Source organism: Phascolarctos cinereus, unplaced genomic scaffold, assembly GCF_003287225.1.
Source record: "Phascolarctos cinereus isolate Bilbo 61053 unplaced genomic scaffold, phaCin_HiC Scaffold_9;HRSCAF=440, whole genome shotgun sequence".
NCBI lineage: Eukaryota > Metazoa > Chordata > Mammalia > Diprotodontia > Phascolarctidae > Phascolarctos > Phascolarctos cinereus.
This window is the reverse complement of record NW_027556402.1, coordinates 207,355,299-207,375,065: the sequence shown is the minus strand read 5'-3', so window position 1 is coordinate 207,375,065 and position 19,767 is coordinate 207,355,299. Positions and strand designations below refer to the sequence as shown.

General features: G+C 41.7%; 2 protein-coding genes across 2 annotated transcripts in view; one reads left to right on the top strand and one right to left on the bottom strand.

The window, feature by feature from the left end:
* HPS5 (HPS5 biogenesis of lysosomal organelles complex 2 subunit 2) overlaps positions 1-4,543 on the bottom strand; it is a 43,405-nt gene extending 38,862 nt beyond the window's left edge. Inside the window, exon 1 of the mRNA XM_021005308.2 lies at positions 4,457-4,543. The gene's annotated coding sequence lies outside the window, so the exon portion shown is untranslated. The remainder of the gene's footprint in view (positions 1-4,456) is intronic.
* Positions 4,544-4,615: 72 nt separating this feature from the next.
* The window catches only part of GTF2H1 (general transcription factor IIH subunit 1), a 34,154-nt gene continuing 19,002 nt past the window's right edge, over positions 4,616-19,767 (top strand). Inside the window, 2 exon segments of the mRNA XM_021005310.2 lie at positions 4,616-5,050; positions 18,272-18,440. Coding sequence (XP_020860969.1) covers positions 18,287-18,440 — 154 coding nt within the window. The 5' untranslated portion in view covers positions 4,616-5,050; positions 18,272-18,286.

The window sequence follows — 19,767 nt, the reverse complement described above, 5'->3', positions numbered from 1 at the left end:
TAGAAGAGTTTTCCATCTTTAAGAGTATCCCATTGAGGGAAAAGGACCCACATGTACAAAAATATTCATAGCAGCTCTTTTTGTGGTGGCAAAGAATTGGAAATTGAGAGGATGCCCATCAGTTGGGGAATGGCTGAGCAAGTTGTGGTATATGAATGTAATGGAATACTACTGTGCTATAAGAAATGATGAACAGGCTGACTTCAGAAAAACCTGGAAAGACTTATATGGTCTGATGCTGAGTGAAGTAAGCAGAACCAAGAGGACTTTGTACACAATAACAGCCACATTATGTGATGACTAATATTGTTAAACTGAACCCTTCTCGGCATTACAAGGATCTAAGACATCTCCAGAGGCCTCAGGATGGAAAATGCTGTTCACATCCAAAGAAAGAACTATGGAAGTCAAATCGCTATCACTTATTTTTACCTTCTGTTGAGTTTTGTTTCATCTTTCTGATGGTTCCTCCTATTGGTTGTAATTTTTACTTACAACTTCACTATGTGAAAATATGTTCAACAGGAATGTAAATGTAAAACCTATATGAGATTGTGCGCCATCTTGGGGAGGGTGGGAGGGAGGATGGGGGAGAAAAACTTTCAACTCAAAAGCATATGGAAGTGATTGTTGATAAATCAATATAAATTAATAAATTTTTTTTAAAAAAAGAGTATCCCATTGAAATCCATGTTCCCTTGAGAGGTATTTAAGCATATAGCCTGTTCAAATGTGTATATGTATATAGTGTTAGTAATGGAGAGGAGTTTGGCCAGTAGAAAGGAAATACATAGGAGACAAAGGAGTTGTTACCAATATATAAAGAATCTGTGATTTCACAGTGTAGAAACTCCAGAACTTCCTCCAATAAAAATTCTATACTTCTTTAAGTTCTAGTTAATGAAGGTCTATACTAGCATAAGAGCAATGGCAATGAAATGGGTAGGGAGGGTATGGTATGTGGTCTGGGTTCTTCCTCAAAATGAAGGTTTCATGAACAGGAGAAAAGAGCTACAGGGGTAGAAGGAAAAGGCAGCTGAAACATGTTGGTAAAGCCTGGAAAGTGAACCAGAACTAGAACCCTAGTTCTAGACTTCATCATCTGTAGCCTGGACTACTGCAATAATTTTCTAATTGTCTCCCCACCATAAGTCTCCTTCCCTCTGCAATCTACTCCACCCCACTCAAGTGATTTTCCCAAAGTCTAAGTCTAAGCATGTCACTCTTCATCCTCTGTAAATTCCAGGAGTCCCTTGCTGCCTTGGGAAAAAAAAGAAAAACTCCTCCGTTTAGCTTTTTAATGCCTTCACAATCTGGTCCTAATCTAGATCTCCAGCCTCAATTATGCTACACTAGTTAAACTGCTGATCCACTTAGAATATATTCTAGTATATGGTGTGGAGTTGTGGGTTTAATTCTATTCTTTGCCATGCCAATACACATAAACATTTGTATATGTGTATGTGTGTATATATAAATATATAAAAACATGTACACACGTGTATATGTATATATACACATATGTATGTGTATGCATATATTTATATTTCTCCCCATTTTTACTGAATAATTCCTTCCTTCAAAATCTTCTAGTACTGAATTTATCCAACACTGACCAGATATAAGCCTCTGGTTCTAATTCACGATTATCCAATCTGTTCCATTGATCCATTTTTCTGTTTTTGATCCAGTGCCAGCTGATTTTGACAATTACTACATTTTAGAATAATTTTATATCTATGGCATATATAAAGTTCAAGAGACATAGCTTCTGGGTAATTAATCATTTTATTAATCATGCTAGCAATAAATAATAAAAGGGGTCAGCAACACTTTCAAATACCAAAGACCCCTCATGGAATCCATTCAACACTTATACGCCCTTAAAAGAGTGGGCGTTCCTGAGGGTGACTATCAACTCTGATTGGTTAACAAGTAATGATAATGAATATTATAATGAGAGGTGGGCTTATTCTAAAAATGTAAGGTTCTTGAGAGCAGAGACTGTTCCTTTTTTTTGTCTTTTTTCTTTTCTTTTTCTTTTTTTTTCTCTGCATCCTCAACACCTAGCAGAGTGCCTGGTACATAGGAAACATTTAACAATGCCTGTTCATGGATTCATGAAATCATGAATCTGCTGAATTCCCATATAGAGACTTACAGACTAAGGCAGAACAAATGGATTTTAACAAGGAAGTGGACCAAGACTAGAAAGAATATTGATAATTCTCTGATGTGGAGTGAAATCCAAGTGTCCAATCCACTGTCACTTCTACCCCAGGCCTCCAAGCTGGTACATACTTAAGTGGTATTAAATCCAGACAATAAGGTTGGAACCTAATGGATACTTAAAATTTGTTCCCCCATTCTTCAAAGAATGATATTTAGTCATCACAAAATGTGGTTTAAAATATTTTCTAAGAAAGCTCATGAATAACTCGAAAACATCTGTTGTTCTCAAAATGTGTTTAAAATGTTAAAGAAAAAAAAAACAGGATAGCCAGAGTTTTAGGGAAGTTGCCCAAAAAAACCCCCCAAAAACTGCTAGGAACCACCACAAGGCCTCCTTCAGTAGCAAAAATGCTACCAACTTTAACGAAGTATTTATAAAAATAAACAGAAGTCTCTTCCTTTGTAAGAGGAAAAAAAACGAAAAGGGCATTTTTAAAAGACCAAACTTCTCAGAAAAATGTGGGAGACTTCAGTTCCCTTTGCACTTCTTAACAGCAATAAGGAAATTTAGGGCATCCCCTTAAAGGAATGACCTAGCTAGCTGCCTCAGTGGATAGAAAGCTGAACCTGAATTTGGAAAGACCTGAATTCAAATACTGACTCATTGACTACTTCAGTGACCTGGACAAGTCACTTAAGCTTCTCACAGCCTCAATACACACATATGTAAAAATGGGTATAACAGCACCCACCTCCCAGGGTTGTTGCAATAATAAAATGGGATATCTGTAAAGAGCTCTGCAAACAATAAAATGCTATATAAATGCTAGCTGTATTATACTATTAAAATTAGAGGGTAATTAGAATGATGAAAGTCTTGAATCTATGCCATATGAGGATGTTTAACCTAAAGACTTTTAGGATAGCCACGAATAACTGTCTTCAGGTATCTGAAGGTCTGTCAGGTCAAGTCAACAAGCATTTGTTAGATGTCTGCTATGTGCCAGGGACTGTGCTAAGTGCTGAGGATACGAAGAAAGGCAAAACACAGTCCTTCCCCTCAAGGAATTCAGACTAAACAACTATATTCCAACAAGATTTGTAGATATATGATAATCTCAGAGGAAAGACAGCAATACTAAGGAGGAATGGAAAAGGTCTCTTGCAAGTGGGATTTTAGGTGGGATTTGAAGGAGGTCAAGAGAAAGTGAGGAGGAAAGAAAGAATTTATGATAAATATAGTAAGAAGTTAGATCTGTACTACTTGGCCACAGAGGGCAGAAATGGGGGCAATAAGTGGAAGTAGAAAAAAAGACAAATTTAGCTTTGATTTAAAGCAAAACATCCTAATAATTATGGCTATTCAAATGTGGATTGGGCTGCCCCAGAAGGCAACTAGTTCCATCCACTTCCTTATTGGGCTTCAAACAAAGGCAGGAAAATGCCAGTTCCAGAATGCAGTAGAAGAAATTCTTCTCAGTTGGAGGTTGTAGTAGATGGCTTTTGGGGTTCCTAGTGACATAAAAATTGTTCATGGCTCTGTTGAGAGGTACTGTTGCCAATCATACTTATCAACAAACTAAGACATTTTTAAAAAGTGGCTTATCGTACGCTTAGCGGAGACCCACGGCATACCCGCAGCAGCGGTTTCAGCAACTTTATATAGGTCTTAGTTACATGGGGCAGAATGGCAAAGTAAAGACTTACACATCAAAGTACAGACATCAAAAGGGGAAGATTTGCATCAGGTAAAATTATAAACTAGTCAATAAACACTACGGATTAAGCTGGAATTTACAGACTAACCATTAACGCTATACCTAGTTTACTTGACATGCTCATCTCAACTAACTAGAGCTGAACCAGAAATTCTCTTCTTACTAACCAGTTAATTACCAGAGATAAAGTCTGCAAACACTAGCCAGCTGCAGACGCGCCGTCCTAAGGAAATGGCGGCAATAAAACCAGTACTGAAACTGTGAAGTTCTCAAACTGTGACAGCCTAAATCCCACGTTCGGGCGTGGGTTGGGGGAGACCGAGCCCAGGGCAGGGCATCAGGCAGCCCGCCCTCCCCAGGCCTCAAGCGAGGTCGGGTTAGAAGGAAAAACCGAGGAACAGGAGGGGAACTGAGAGGAAGTAAGAGGGGAGGGGGCAGGGGAGTGAGGGGAGGGGGCAAGGGAGTGAGTGGGGAGCCAGATTCTCGGCCCCCAGGCTCCGAGGCCGCGCACCCCTCCCTCCCCGAGGCGGGCCCGCGCACGACCGCGGGACCTTTGGAACACTCACCACGCGCTAGGAACCTAACAGCCAGCCGGGAAGCTCCAGCCTCCAACTTCACCCTGCTTACGTCAGTCGGGAGCGTCGGGCGCACAGCCATAGATGTCACCGGCGCTTCCCCGTCACCTGACGGGACGCGGCCCCTCCCGCGCGGTCCCTCCCCTCGGGCCGAGGCCACGCTGACGCTCCCCCATGGCCTGAAGCTGTCGGGGGCCGCGGACGGGCCTGGCGCAGGCTGAGGCCTGAGGGGCGTCGTGGAGTGGGGTCTTCTAGGGCCGCACCGGCAGCCGCGGGTCTCACTGCTGTCTGCAGTCGGAGAGAGGTGCCAGTGAAGGAGAGCGTGAAGGTGGGTGGGCGGGGGAACCGAAAGTATCATGGGGGCCGAGTTTCCCTGTCACGTGGCCTCCCGGGTCCGCCTTGCTGCTTCCGGTCACGTGCCCCCCGTGTCTTCCCAACCAGCAATGGAGGAGGCGAGAACTCCCAGCAGCGGAGGCGGGGGCAGCGGGAGCCCGGGCTCAGCCAGGCAGCGCCAGTGAAGAGAGGAGCGGAAAGAAGCTCGCCCCACCGACCCTCCCTCCAGGCCCGGGCCGGGACTCCTGCACGGTACGTCCACGGGGAGCCGGGGAGGGACGGAGGACGCCCGAGCTGCCGAACCTAGCCGCCGGAGCGGGGCGCCCACCCCGGGGGTGCCCAGACACGCGGCCCCGGGCGGGGAGCGAGCGCCCCGAGCCGACGCTTTTCCGGGCCCCGAGATTGGGGGCCGCAGCCCAGCCTGCCCGCCCCCGGGGAAGGAGCCGCCGCCGCTCCGGGGCTCGAATAGGGAGCTCGGAGGAGAGAAGAGCCGGGGCTGCCCCTGAGGGCCCCAGGTGAGAGGCCCTCGGGCCCCGCCGCTCTCTGAGGCTGCGGTTCTTTGCCCGGGGTCAGGAAACTTGGTTTAAAGAAGTTTTATATATATATATATACACAGAGATGACTCTATTTCGATATTAACTGACTTGCTTTATAGTCTTGGGTACGTTTAAAAACATTGTTCTGAGGCGTCCCTAGGCTTCACCAGACTTCCCAGGGGGTCCGTGACACCGAAGAGGTTCACCCATGCTCCAAGAAAAGGAGTCCCGTCGCTGTTGCCCAAGGCCATGTTCATCTTAGGCCCTTCCAACGTATAGACGGACCAGTTAATACTCAACGACGCTCTCGGTCTTGGGTTTCGTCCCAAGCTGGTTGTCAGGATGGAAGGGGAGGCCACAGAGAAATGGGAGATCTTTGTGTAAAGTTCTCGGGGCTGCCCAAGCTAGCTTAGCTTAGAAGGATGAGAGGGTCCCTAACCAAGTGAAGTCAGTGAGGCTGGCTTCTTCCTTGTCTTTCCATCTGTAAAATGGAGGGTGTGGCGGCAACTTTTCCTCGCTGAGTCCTGCCTAAGAAACTGCAGAAATTTAGCCAGAATGATCCATTTAAGGAAAGCAACCATGAGCTCAGCAAAGTGTTGAATTGGAAACACATTTTGGAATGAGTTAAAGTGTATTTTGGGGAAAATAACAGTATAAATAAAAGGTCATTTTAGCCATTTGATATGTATTGGCTGTTAAAGAGCTGCACAGATAAGCCCCTTCTGCATTGCTTAAATCTTCATCTATTCCAATCTTGTTTATGTCTGCTTCCCAGACTCACTGCCTACTGCTGGGCCAAGTTGCTATCACATTGTAAAGACTTAATGTTGTTTGGCAAACCTTTTTCTCCCAATAGTTGTGCTGACCTAATCTACCAACCTTCCCCCATCCCCTTCCCCTTAACAATAAAATACACTTGTCCTTGCGTAGTAAGCCCTGCTCCAAGTATGACTTGGGCTTTGACTTTCTAGCCCCTTTCTGCCTAAGCATGCTAAATAGCTATTATCAGTCACCATTTATTCTCTTTTAAGGTGGTAATGCAAACCGTTCAGCCTCTGCACCAGCCACCTTTTCAGACTTTGTGTTGGTGTTTGTGTCCCTCCCTTTCTTCCCCTTTGCCAGACTCACTCCTCCACCAACGCCTGGGCTGCAGAATGAAAGTGGTTGAATAATAAGGCCTGGGCCTGCAGTTACCATCGGTGTCATTTAGCATAACTATTTTGCTTTTCTGTGTAGTTGCAGCTGGAGGTTTTGATAACTATATTCGTATCTAACATTTTATTCTCTTTCATGTTTCATTAAAGAATGTTGAATCAGTTTACTAATTTTTCGTGATCCCACTATTTTTTCTACCAGCAAATAGAATACTGAACTTTTATACTGGAAGAAATAATAGTCATCTCTGCCAATACAGCTTTCCTTTAGTAAAAATGTAGCCAGTTTTCCCTTTTCTGTTACTGAAAGTGAAATAAACAAAAGAAATTTACAGATATAAAATCCAAGGATTTCATATTGACAATTTAGTATCCTTCCCATACTGAATCTTCATAAGTAGAACCATGTTTCTGGTAATGCTTTCCTCCCAATGCATGAGGAAAGCTTAGCTAAAATGAGTAGAGACATGCCTCATTTTACACAACAGAGGTGTTCCTAATGCTTATATGTAAATCAGATATTGGTAGTTACAATGGAAAAGGCTGAGTCCTATAATAAATCCTTTTGTTATGTTAGATAAAGTCATATTTTCGAATATATATTTTGTATATGTCAACATATATGGAATTTTCAGTTGAGTATTTGGAAGTCAGCCTTAAACTCTGAAGGAGTAGGGTCTTGAACATAGAGTTAAGTGCTGCTCAGGTAACCCTGCCAAGAAGCAATTTGGGATAAGTCTTCTGGTTCTGTTAACTTTTGGCAATTATGCCCTAATGTCTACCACTCCAAAGGCCAGAAATCATGACTCTAAGATGAGTGGTCTTTACATGTAATAGACTATTGACTTTGATGATTTTATATTTTTTTATTTCTACATATTGGTCCTAGGTTTATTAACCAGGAGTAATTCTCTAAATTGGAAATGGATAACATCTGAAGTTCACAATTCTTTTCTTGCTCTGTCAAGGTATGAAAATACTAATGGGCTACAAGATCTAAAAAGTAGAATCATAGCCCTAAATAATCTGGAACCTAGATAATCCCAAAGCAAGATTTGATTCTAGCTTCAGCACTACCTTTTTTGCTCTGCTATGGTGCTGAGGAGTGCACCTTACAATCCAGCTGTGCTTCAGGTTTCATATTGCTGCTGCTGCTTCTTACTAGGAGTTCTCAAACTCCAGGTACCTTGCAAAGAGAAGGTTGAAAGGTTTTCTTCATCTCAGTGATTCCCTGCTCCTTGATAATAGCACATCAACTCTTGACATTTAAAGGGTTATTTACTTGGATGCACAGCAGGGAAATATACAAAATGGTGTATTTTCAACACAGTATACAGTTTGGGAGAGGAATATAATCATAGGATGAAAAGGTTAATTGTCCAGAATTTATGAAGATTCTTAGAGTTTAAACCTAGTCCTCTACCCTTCAAAGCACATGTGTCATTTTCTGTAGGTCATTTTTGAGTCTTTTAGTTTCAGTTCTAGTTCCATAGTTGTGGGATCATCTGGCCAAAGCAGTTTTGTGCATCTTTCTGGGAATCTGCTTCCCCAGGCCTTCTCACTCTGTCATATAGAGTAAAAGTACCTGGACTTAGCAGTAACTTCTATTGCCTCATTGCTGGGGCTTCATAAGTTTCCTCACCCTCAGTCTAGTGGCTAAGTTTTGTCAAATCCACTCTGTCCCTGACCATATCTTCCATTGGGAAAGTATTCTTCCCTATCTGTGTCCCAAATTTACCTCTCCTGAAATTCAAGCTTTTTTACTTCTGTCAACCTGTCTTGGAGGTCTGCGTACTTTGGCGCCAAATGAAGGTATTCACCCTGCTTCGTGTTCTGACTGGTCCTCTGAATCATATTTTGGCTGTCACTGATTTAGTCATTTATGGAAAAAAGATTAATCTTGAATCTATACTTTATAGACTTTTGGACAGGGCAAATAGATCCCTTCTGTGGCCTGTCTCTTCCTGTCCTTACTCCATAGGTATTCTAAACTTATGTGTTCTCTCATCCTGAATCTCTGCTTACAGGTGGACCCATTCCTTCTTATCTGCTGAACCAAGCTGGCATGCCAAAGACCAATAGTGACTAAGCACCATTCTTCATACCACAGTTAGCAATTCATTCATTTTCTTATCCCAGGATCAAGTCAGTAGGCGTTTGGACCTTTCCTCTTTAGGGGATTGACCCAGTGTCTTCATGATCCTCTACTAATTCAGTATCTTCACTAATCCTCTACTTTTCTCTCGTTTCAGAAGATAAAGCAGCCTTCTTTTTCATGTTTAGCCCTTCTATTTGTGCCCTCAATCCTTTCCCCTTCCATCCTGCAGCACTGTATAATTCATCAGTCATTTCTACTTTCACATTCATCTGTAATCTCTTCCTTTTCACTGCTATTACTGTTTTCAACACTGCTAGCTACCTCTTTAATTATTACCCTGTTTCTTCTCTAGACTGATGGATTGTTCTTCATCTCCTAAGATGCTTTATCTTCTGTCTCTGTCACACTAAGTGTATGTTTCCTAAGACTCTGTCTTCAGCCCTCTTCTCTTTTTCTGAACTCTCCCCCTTGGTGAAAACCATTCATTTCCATTACTTCACCACTTCATTAGCTTATTCCATTTGCCTGCTGGATACCATTACATTAGCACTTCAAATTCAACATGTTCAAAATTAATCTTCCTGTTTCTCTTTACAGTGCTACCATCCTTTCAGTCACTTAAGCACAACCCTCTGACAGCTTTTATTCTTCTCTGTTCCTTACCCCTATTTCCATTTAGTTGCAAAATCCTCTTAATTCTACCTCTGTAGTCTGTTGCATCCCTCCTTTTCCCTTCTACTTACTGCTACCACCCTGGTTCTGGCCCATATCACCTTTTACCTAGATTATTATAATAGCTTCATATACCATCTCCAGATTTTTTGTGATCTTTACACACCTGCCAAAAACTTCCTGATTTTCTGAAATGTTTACTTATGTTATGGTTAACTATTAGTGTATATAGATTCAGTTTTCAGCTTTTGGAAGTCTGCCTCAGACCGGATCGGGTCTTGAACATAGAGCTAACTGCTACCTGAGCAACCTTGCCAAGAAACAATCCAGGGAATGCCTGTAATTCCTTTGGGATAGCCCAATTGATTCTGTTAACTTTGAGCCATTATCCCCTGGGTCTTACTGTGTTTCTTCTGCATTTAAAATCCTTCAGTGTCTCACCATTACCCATAAAAGAGTATAAACTTCTTAACCTGCTATTTAAGGGCATCGCTAATCTGGTTTTGATCATTTCACCTTTTATTTCACTACATACCTGCATGTGTGTCCTATTCCACAGCCAGATTCAACCAACTAGCTACTAATCTGGCCTTCTTCCTCTCTTTCCTGCCATGGAGACCATCCCATATACCTAAAGGTACCACAAATGAATGGCTCTCAAAGCTATATATCCCATGTTAATCTCATTGCTTTGCTACTCCTGTCTGGATATATCCTACTTTTACCTGTAACTCAACATATCTGAAAATAAATTCATCGTTTTCCCTCCTAGGCCTGAACATAGCATAGCCCTACAAACTTCACTGTCTTAGGGGATAGAAAGGGAACAGCCATTTATTAAGAACCTACTTATGTGCTAGACACAGTACAAATTTATCTCCCTTGATCCTCACAACAATACTGTGAGGTAGGTGCTGTTATGATCTCCATTTTGCAGTTGAGGAAACTAAAGCAGACACAAGTTTAGTGACTTGCCCAGAGTCACACAGCTGGTGTCTGACACTGGATTTGAATTTAGGCCTTTCTGATTCCAGGACCAGCACTCTATCCACTGGGCCGCCTCAGTAGTTAATGACACTGTTATAATGTCACCCAGGTTCATAACCTCATTTCCAGCCTTCATCAGCACTTGGATCATTTTGCTTCTGAATCATTTTCCATGCTTCCAGTTCAGTAAACAGACCAGTAAATTATAGATAATTTGAGAAGGAATCACTAATAACTAGATCAAGGATTCTTGTTTATGTGGTGGACCTCTTTAGCAATCTGGTGAAGTCAGTGGACCCCTTTTCAGAATAACATTTTTAAGGGCAGCTCAGTGGCGTGGTGGATAGAGCGCCGGCCCTGAGGTCAGGAGGACCTGAGTTCAAATGTGGCCTCAGACCAGACATTTGGCACTAGTTGTGTGACCCTGGGCAAGTCACTTAACCCCAGTTGCCTAAAAAAAAAAACAAAGGAAAACAAGTACAAAATAAAATACATGGGATTACAAAGCAAACCAATGATGCTGAAATACAGTTATCGAAATTTAAGAGGAAAAAATGGCCATGGACCCCAGGTTAAGAACCCTGAAACAGAGGCATCAAGAAAAGCTTTCTTTAGGAAGTAGAATATGAGCTAACTCTTAAAGAGAACAGGGGACTTATGGGGAATGGAAATGTTTTCAAGCAATGAGAGATAGTCTCTCTGAAGGGAAAAGGAACTGGGAGGGGAGTTTGAAGTTTAAAGAATAGCACCATGGCCATTTGGACTTGAAACAAATAATAAATCAGAAAAGATAGGTGGGAGGCAGATTAAAAAGATTTTAAATTTGTTGTTGGGACATGTTAGGCATGGTACAGTGGATATAGAGTGCCCAGCCTGGAGTCAGGAGGACTCTTCCTGAGTTCAAATATGGCCTCAGACACTTACTAGCTGTGTGACCCTGGGGAAGTCACTTAACCTTGTCTGCCTCAATTTCCTCATCTGTATAATAAGCTGGAGAAGGAAATGGCAAACCACTCTAGTATCTCTGCCAAAAAATGACACGTGACCATTTTGGCTGGACCACAGAAGACTTAAAAAGAAGTGATGTGTAATAAGTCAGAAAAGATAAGTGGGAGCCAGATTTAAAAGACTTTTAAATACTAAACTGAAATTTGTATTTTATTGTAAAGGCCACTAGCAGCCCCTGAAGAATTTTGAGGGAGGAAAAAATGGCAGCAGGAGTCAAATTAAGAGGCTGTTGCTATGGTCCTGAGGAGTAGTGATGGGACATTGGTAGAATCTACAAGACTTGGTAATTGATTGGATATTGGGGAGGTATTGAGGAAAGAGTCTATAATGACTGAGGTTGTTGCTAGTCTGGGTGACAAGGAGGATAGGACGTGGGTGCCCTAGACAGAAACAGAAGTTTGAAGGAGGAGCAGGTTTAGGGGAAAGAATGCTCTTTTGGACATACTAAGTTTGAGCCAAAAGCAGGATCTCCAGGTCAAAATGTGCAGCAGGAAGCCAGGGATTTGGGAATGGAGTCCCAAAAACAAAGTAAAGCTAGACATGTAATTTGAAAACCACCTACATGAAGATGATAGTTGAACCTATGAGAGTTGGTGTGAGATGCTGTGGAGAACAGGGCCCAGATATATGACAGACAACACGTATATGCTTAATATTTAAGTATGAATTCCCTTCTCATAACTTCAGACCATCTGTGCCTCTGTCATCCTCTGTAAGTTAAATACAAGAGTGATGACCCTCCCAAACCCCTGGATTAAAAGTTTCATAATATCCTGAATGACACATTTCTTCCACGTCCACTTCACTGCAACCATAGTGACAGCCATCATCATTGAGATTGCTCTCCTTCCAAGGTATGCAGTTGTGAATTTCACCTCTCAGTACAACTTTTTTGTGATTTCACTTCTATCACTTGCTTAAGTCTTCCAACCGTTCTTTTCAATCTTTGGTCCTTCCTTGTTCTGCTTGTCCATCAACCTACTTCTGCCTTTATTTCCCTACCTATTCATCATGAACCATTTCATTGTAGTTTCCACTAACACCTTACCTCCTTGACTTTTTCCCTCATCTCTCTTAATCCCCAGCCTTTCACAAGTTGCTCATCTGCTTTCTAAGCTTTACTAAAGACATAGATGGGCAGTCCATACTGGAAAGCATGTCTGACTGGAAGTTAGGAAAGAGTTGGGTTTGAATCCTATGTCTGACATTTACTAAATGTGCAACCTTGGCAAGTCACTTAAAATCACAAAGCCTCAGTTTCCCCATCCATAAAATTGGACAAATATCCAATTGAGCTAATAACCTCACGGGGTTGTTGTGAGAATCGGACTGAGTAAATGTATATACTATGCCGTGCAAACCTTAAAATTCTAGATAGATCGTTATAGTCAGGTCTGCTGTAACACTTGCTTTGGAAGCGGGTTTGTTCCTATGAGATTGATATATTAGGAAACACAATTGTGCATGATTCTATCCTCAGAAACAGCCCTATTGGGCTACACAAAAAGGCACATACCTTAGGCATTTAGCTCACCAATATGTTATCCTACAAGGTTGTGTTTTACTATTCTTTCACATTTGTGAACTTTACGATATTTTTAAAAATCCTCATTCAACATTCCAAACATATTTAAACATCCTGATTCAAAAATGCCAAGCAGTACATACAAGAGGAAAGCTTTAAGAATTGAGGAGAACCTCGAAATAATAAAAACATCTTGAAATGAGAGAACATGTGATATCTCCTAAGCAGCAGGGAGATTTCAGATAACCTTCCTTTCACCCCTTCACAATAACTCAAAAGCTGCAATCCTTCCTACACTCATTGCCAGGAGGAAACCTCAGATCCTTGTCAAGGTAAAGTGCCATATTTATTTTATATCTTCAGGCAAAGGTAGGAGCGCTCTAAGTGGAGGATGCCTGGTCCTGCCCATAAGCTCCATACACCCATGTCTGTTCTCCACCCACACCCCTCAATGTCCAGTCACCTCTACTTTCTACCATGGCTGGGGCCAAGGACACTGCCACCATTTATTTTGTAATATGTGTGTGTTTAACATGTGTAACACTACGCTTCCATTTTTATTAGGTCCCTATCTTTTTTTATGACAAATTTTTGAGAACTGTACCCCTATCCCTATTTTTCCCCTGAACTTGTGAATTTTGTTAGTGATTTTTAGCAACAGAATTTCTAGGTCAGAGGTGAGGAACCTATGGCCTCGAGGCCACATGTGGCGTGGAGGCCCCAGGTCCCCCACCCCTGCTAGGCTATGGCAGAACTGACTGAGTAGATAGAGGATAGGGACTGCACCTGAGGTGTTTAGAGTGCTGAGGAGGTGAAAGGATTTGCCCAGGGTCACACAGCCAGTACGTGTCTGAGGTGAGATTTGAATTCCACTACTCCACACCTCCTCCCTTTTTATTATAGTCACAAGCAGGCTCCTTATCACATTGATGGTGCCAAACTTTTACCTTTCTTCTCAAGTCTCCAACCTTACACATTTACCCTTTCCTTTCTAAAGATGATTTCACCTCCTATATCACTGAGATGCTAATGGTTGAACATCAATTTTTCTCCTCTTACCCCTCAAAATTTCTATATTGCACCCACATTCCATATCTAACCCTTCCCCTTATCCTGTCAATCGTCTCCATTCCTGCTTCTTCCAAGACCTTGTACTTCAGCAATTATTCCTCACTTGCATGTTCAGTCTTTCTTCTATCCATTTACCTTAACTGCCAGTCTTCTCAAGGGGGTAGCCATATACTTATATGTTTTATAATATTGTGTGTGTGTGTTTACATAGCCCATGCTCAAATTTATTTTGCTTGACTATGCATATTTGTTATACCAGGATTTTGTTTGTTCTTTTCAATGGGGAGAGAGAATTGATTTTTTTTTATTTGAAAAAATTTCATTTTTGAAAGGGTAGACTATATATTTCTAACCCTACTTTCTCACTATTCAGCCTTCAACCCCTTGCAATCTTAGGTTTACCACCACCACTGAAACTGCTTTCTCAGTGTTTGTAATCACCAACACCAGTGACCTTTTTTCACCCTCCTAGACGTGACTTCTGTATTTGACACTATCAATCACCCACCCTTAGTGAAACTCTTTTTCCTGATTTCTGGGAGATGACAAGAAAGACAGTAACTTGCATGTTGCTCCTGCTATTTGTCTTTCATTCTCAAAGAGAAACGTGACATCAGGGAGGTGATGCCGTGACACACAAGTGAATTAGATTTGGGTGAGGAAGGGCTGTGCAAAGTCACTAGCTTCACTTTTTCCTCCAGGGCTGTATCGTTACAGTGGCCAGACATGGACCAGGACGACTGGAGATGGCCCAGGATCCAGTGGGGGACCTTGGCCTTTTCAAGCTAAGATCTTTAACATGTCTCAGTCTGACTGGAGCAGTGCCACTCAGTGATTAAGGCGTAATAAAAATGAGGCCTAGAATGGCCTCTTTAAAGCAAAATAGATCTGGGAGGAGAAGACCCTCAGGGTTTCTAGCCAAAACAGAAACAATTGTTATTTACATTCATTCTGAGTCCATCAGGGTCCAAACAGTGACCAGATAGGGCTTGGTCTGGGATCAGAGTGATTTGGAGTTAAGGCTGGTCTTTAGGAGAAAAAAATCAAAGCAACTTTAATCACTGAATGGGCACTGCCTCAGTCAAACTGAGACGTGTTAAGGACTTTAGCTTGAAAAGGCCAAGGTCCCCCACTGGATCCTGGGCCATCTCCAGTCGTCCTGGTCCATGTCTGGCCACTGTAACGATACAGCCCTGGAGGAAAAAGTGAAGCTAGTGACTTTGCACAGCCCTCCCTCACCCAAATCTAATTCACTTGTGTGTCATGGCACCACCTCCTTGACGTCATGGTCCTCTTCCAGAACAAAGGACAAAGCAGCAACCTCGGTGAGGAGAGAACTTCCAAGTTGGGCAATGTGGCTTCTTTCTTTTTTTCTTCTTTTTCTTCTCTCTCCACATGGGGTATCACACCCCTACCTGCCGGTGCTCTGCCCAGAGGGATTGTAAATTTTAATCCCTAAACTTGCGTATAGGTAAATCATAAATGCCCTTTGGTTTTGATCTGACCGCTTGCACGCTAGCTTTCCTTTGTGCCTTCCTAACCCATAATTGTTCTACCTCAAGGTTCTGTACTTTGTTCATTCTCTCTCTCCCCCCCCCCCACCTGCTGGTCTTATCCACTGCTATAGCCTCAGCTATTAAATATCTAGATGATATCTATGTCTCTAGCCGTGATAATTACTCCCAAACTGTTCCAGACCAGTACTTCCAATCGCCTAGGTAACCAGCTCAGACGTCAAACTTTGCTTGTCTGAAATTGCACTTACCCCTAAAATCTATTTCCTCTTTGTAATTTCCTTGTTTTAATTCAAGAGTACCACCACCTTCCCAGTTGCCCAGGTTCAAAGCACAAGTCTTCTTTGACTTTTACTCCTTTATCCACTGAGTTCTCTCATTTCTTTCTTTAGGGTCTCTCACATCCCATCACTGCTCTCCTCATTCAGGCCCTCATTGTCTCTCTCTTAGACTAATATCACAACAGCCTCCTAATGAATAGTTTTGATCTTAAGATTATTGGACATTTAGAATTAAATAATGGATCACAGAAATCATCTGCTCCAACCCCCATTATTTCCTGGATTCTGAAGCCCTGGAAGTGAAATGATGAGTGACAGCTAGTTAATGGTAGAATTAGAACTAAACTATCACCACTTTACTCAGAAGTTTTCAGTGGCTTCTCATGATATTTCCAGATTCACCCAGCTGTGATTCCATTGAGGTGATTACTCTTCACTGGCATAGATTTTAACCCTGTGCCTACTTCAGTATCACTTTTTTTTTAAAGTTTCTGTGACCAAAAAAACCCTGCACTCTTGTCCTCTCATCTGAGCTATGACTCTGTTACCCCAGCAAAATAAGCTGCTTAACAGTCCCTGAATATAGCCTAGACTTGTCTTCTCCCATACCTCTTAGCTGAGGCTTGTCCCACAGCCTGCAGCTCCACACCTTCAGCACACTTCTCAGTGCTTCGGGGTCCAAACAGGAGTAATCTCTCTTCTGCAATACATCACCAGTTGGTGCTTACATGTTTTTTTATTCTCTACTAGACTGTGAGTTCCATGAGGAGAGATAGTCATTATAGCTTGTCCTTATTTCTTCTCCAGTGCCCACACAGCACAGAGCAAATGGTCAAGTGTGAGTTGAATGGTGGTTTAAATGTCTCACTTTTCATTTGGTTTTGAGGGGGAAAGAAAACAGTGTGGCTCAGTACTAAACCTGCATATATGCCCACTGGCCTATGGTCTCATCTAATCAACAGGTTCTATGTTAATAAGTAGGAACATGAGGTAGCTAAATCTTCTAAGTTCCTTTCTCACATGTTACAGGTTATACTATCCTGTATACTAATCCTGGAATTCCAGTCCTTGGGAGCTTTTATAGGCTTTGTTCACAGGTGGGAATAGGAAAGGTAGGCTACAGATACTCCCTAAAGGAAAGCATATCCCCAGAGAGTGTTCTTGAAGGGCTCCAGTGGCAGAGCCCTGATCTTGCAGTTGAGAAGCTAATATGTTGCAGTAATAGAGCCAAGCATGGGGAGAGAAGGAGTTAAAAAACCATTAAAAATAACTGATGAGCCAGAGTTCCAGAAATATTCTCCACAAACATCTAGAGGCCATCCAGAATTGCACTTTCAAAAAAAGCCATTCCAACCTTGAAGAGGTGGTGGAGAATAGTACCACTCAGTGAAGCAACTAGATACGTTAGCTTTTGAGGCTTGATGCAGTTGAATTCAGTTTATGAAACGTGAAGTTCCTACTACGTTTAGAAAACCGTATCAGGTGCTAGGATGTAAAAAGACACCTATCCCAACACTCCCAAGATACAAATGTACCTTGTAAACACTGCAACTGCTGGTTCTTGGATCCTGGCACCCAGACTAAGTAGGCAGTCTCTTTCTGAGAAAGAAGTTGACTTGAAGTATGCAAAGCTTGGTAAGAAATTTTAAATGAAATCAACAAATACAGGGTAGTTATGGAGATTTGATCATTAAAAGATAGGGAAAATGTGACTGAAGTGGAAAGTAAATATTCAGTCCCTGAAGTTGAAGGTTTGAGGCCTCGTATCAGACAGAGTTTTGTTTGGAGACATAGCATGGAGCTCTAAAAGCAGTATGGGTTTGAAACAATAGGGGAAAAAATGGACTTGGGGGACTGAATTTGAGAAGCCTGAATTATGGTCTCACCTTTGCCACTAACAGATTGACATTGGGCAGTTTCTTTCATTTTTCTGAATCCAGTTTCCTCATCAGTAAAATGGAGAGGTGGACTAAATTTTCTCCTCTTCTAGCTTTAAAGCAAACTTTCTAAACTAGCTAATGCTTTTTATAGGCATTATAGGAAGTAATTTAAAATAAATTTATTTTTTTAAGCTATACAAGAATATCTGTAGCAATATTATACATAATAACAAAAAGGAAAAACCAGGAAACCACCCAAATTCCTGGTGTTTAGGGAGTGGCAGGGAGTGGCTGTGCAAATCTCAGGTACCATAAATAATGGCTTATAGAGAACATACAGAAATATGAAAGTATCTCTGTAGAGATAATACAGATAAAAAAAGCATAGCTCAGTGGGCTGCACTATTTTTAACACTGTTTGGATTTATAATCTTAAAGATCAGAATGGGTTTTATGTGGAGTTAATTAATGATAACTGTCACTGATACCTGTGCTCAATCTTAAGATTGAAAAGTATGCTATTTAAATTACAGCTTAAGAGTCATACTGTATAAATAGTGGTATGTTGATTGATACCTACAAGGTGAACGGGATAGATATTTGCTTTTAAAATTAAAAACTGTGACAGAAATCATGCTAGAATACTATTCTGTCTTAAATGTTGCTCCTTCCTATGCGAGCAACATTTTTGTGCCTTGGTAACATCAGACTTAAAAGGGTAACCATGTCTTCATTTTTCTCCAATAGCACCTTCCAGCCAGCATGGCAACTTCATCAGAAGAAGTCTTACTGATTGTAAAGAAGGTGCGTCAGAAGAAGCAGGATGGGGCCTTGTACCTCATGGCAGAAAGGATAGCTTGGGCACCTGAAGGCAAAGACAGGTTTACAATCAGCCATATGTACGCGGACATTAAATGTAAGTCATTCATCTAAAGCAGAAATTTGGTTTTTTAACATTTTAATAACTGTATTTCAATAAAATTTGTCTCCTTTGTGGTCCTATGTATTTTATTTTATGCGTTTAAAACCATTATTCTGAGAAGAGATCCATAACCAGACTGCCAGTGGGACCCATAACACACAAGTTCTGAAGGTTACACGTTATATTTGCAAGCACATTTCAAAATAACTAGGATGTGTTTGAGAGGCAACATGGAGGTGTGGGAAGGGCAGCTTTTAATAAGTGACTCCAGCTTTGTGACTCTAGGCAAGTCACTTAACTGCTTAGTTGTAGAAAAAGTGCCAAGGCAAACTGGTAGGTGGCCTTTCCTCATCTAAGTCTTCCCTGTAGCAATTAAATCACTGGCCCATTCACTATCCCTTTCTTTATGGTCTGTTCATGTGATCTATCCTGGTAATTAGCCACCAGCTGTGGAGAATCATTAGATTTGCTTGGGTTTTGAGTTGGAGGGGAGTGAGGGTTGTTTGTTTTTTTAAGTGAGGCATAAGATATTTTCATGTTTTATTTAGCTATAAAGCTGTTTTTAAAAATCTCTTTTTGCTACCCTCAAGTTTGCAAGTTTAGCTTTGAACACTTAAAAACATAGAACTTTATGGTGTGACAGGAAATTGATTTTGTTTTTAGTAGCATTTTACCATATCATTCTTCCACTTTGGTTCTAACTGGAATTTGAACCTTTACTCAGAAAATAACCCTCCACTTGTCTCAACTTATGGGAGGCCCACAGTTGAATAAACAAGTAACCCCTTAACAGGATTGTGACTTAGAGTTGTTCTGGTTCACAAGTAGCAACTGTACTCACCTTCATATTACTATGACATGTATACCATAATACTGTATTAATGAGTTACCACATCAAAATATGTCACGTAGGATATAGGGACTACTTGGGAAAGCATAAAAACAGTTGTTAACATAAAATCCCATTACACTGGAGGATTCGAGGAACACAGCTTCAAATACAGCCAGCTGTCCCACAACTTCTGCACATTTAAAGCTTAGCACACTCCCTGGCACACAGTACACGTTTAAGAAATGTTTGTTGACTTACTGTGTGCCAGGCAGTGAAGAGAGAAGTGAAACGTCCAGTCGGCAATTGGTGATGTGTCATTACAGCTTAGGGGAAGGGTTTGGACTGGATATTTGAGCCATCTACATAGACTGATAATCCCCTGAAGCTGATAAAGTTGCCTAGAGAGAGAAGGGCCTAGGACAGAGCCTTGGGGATCCCCACAGTTAGGGCATGTGAGATGGTTGAAGAGCCGGCAGAGGAGACTGAGGA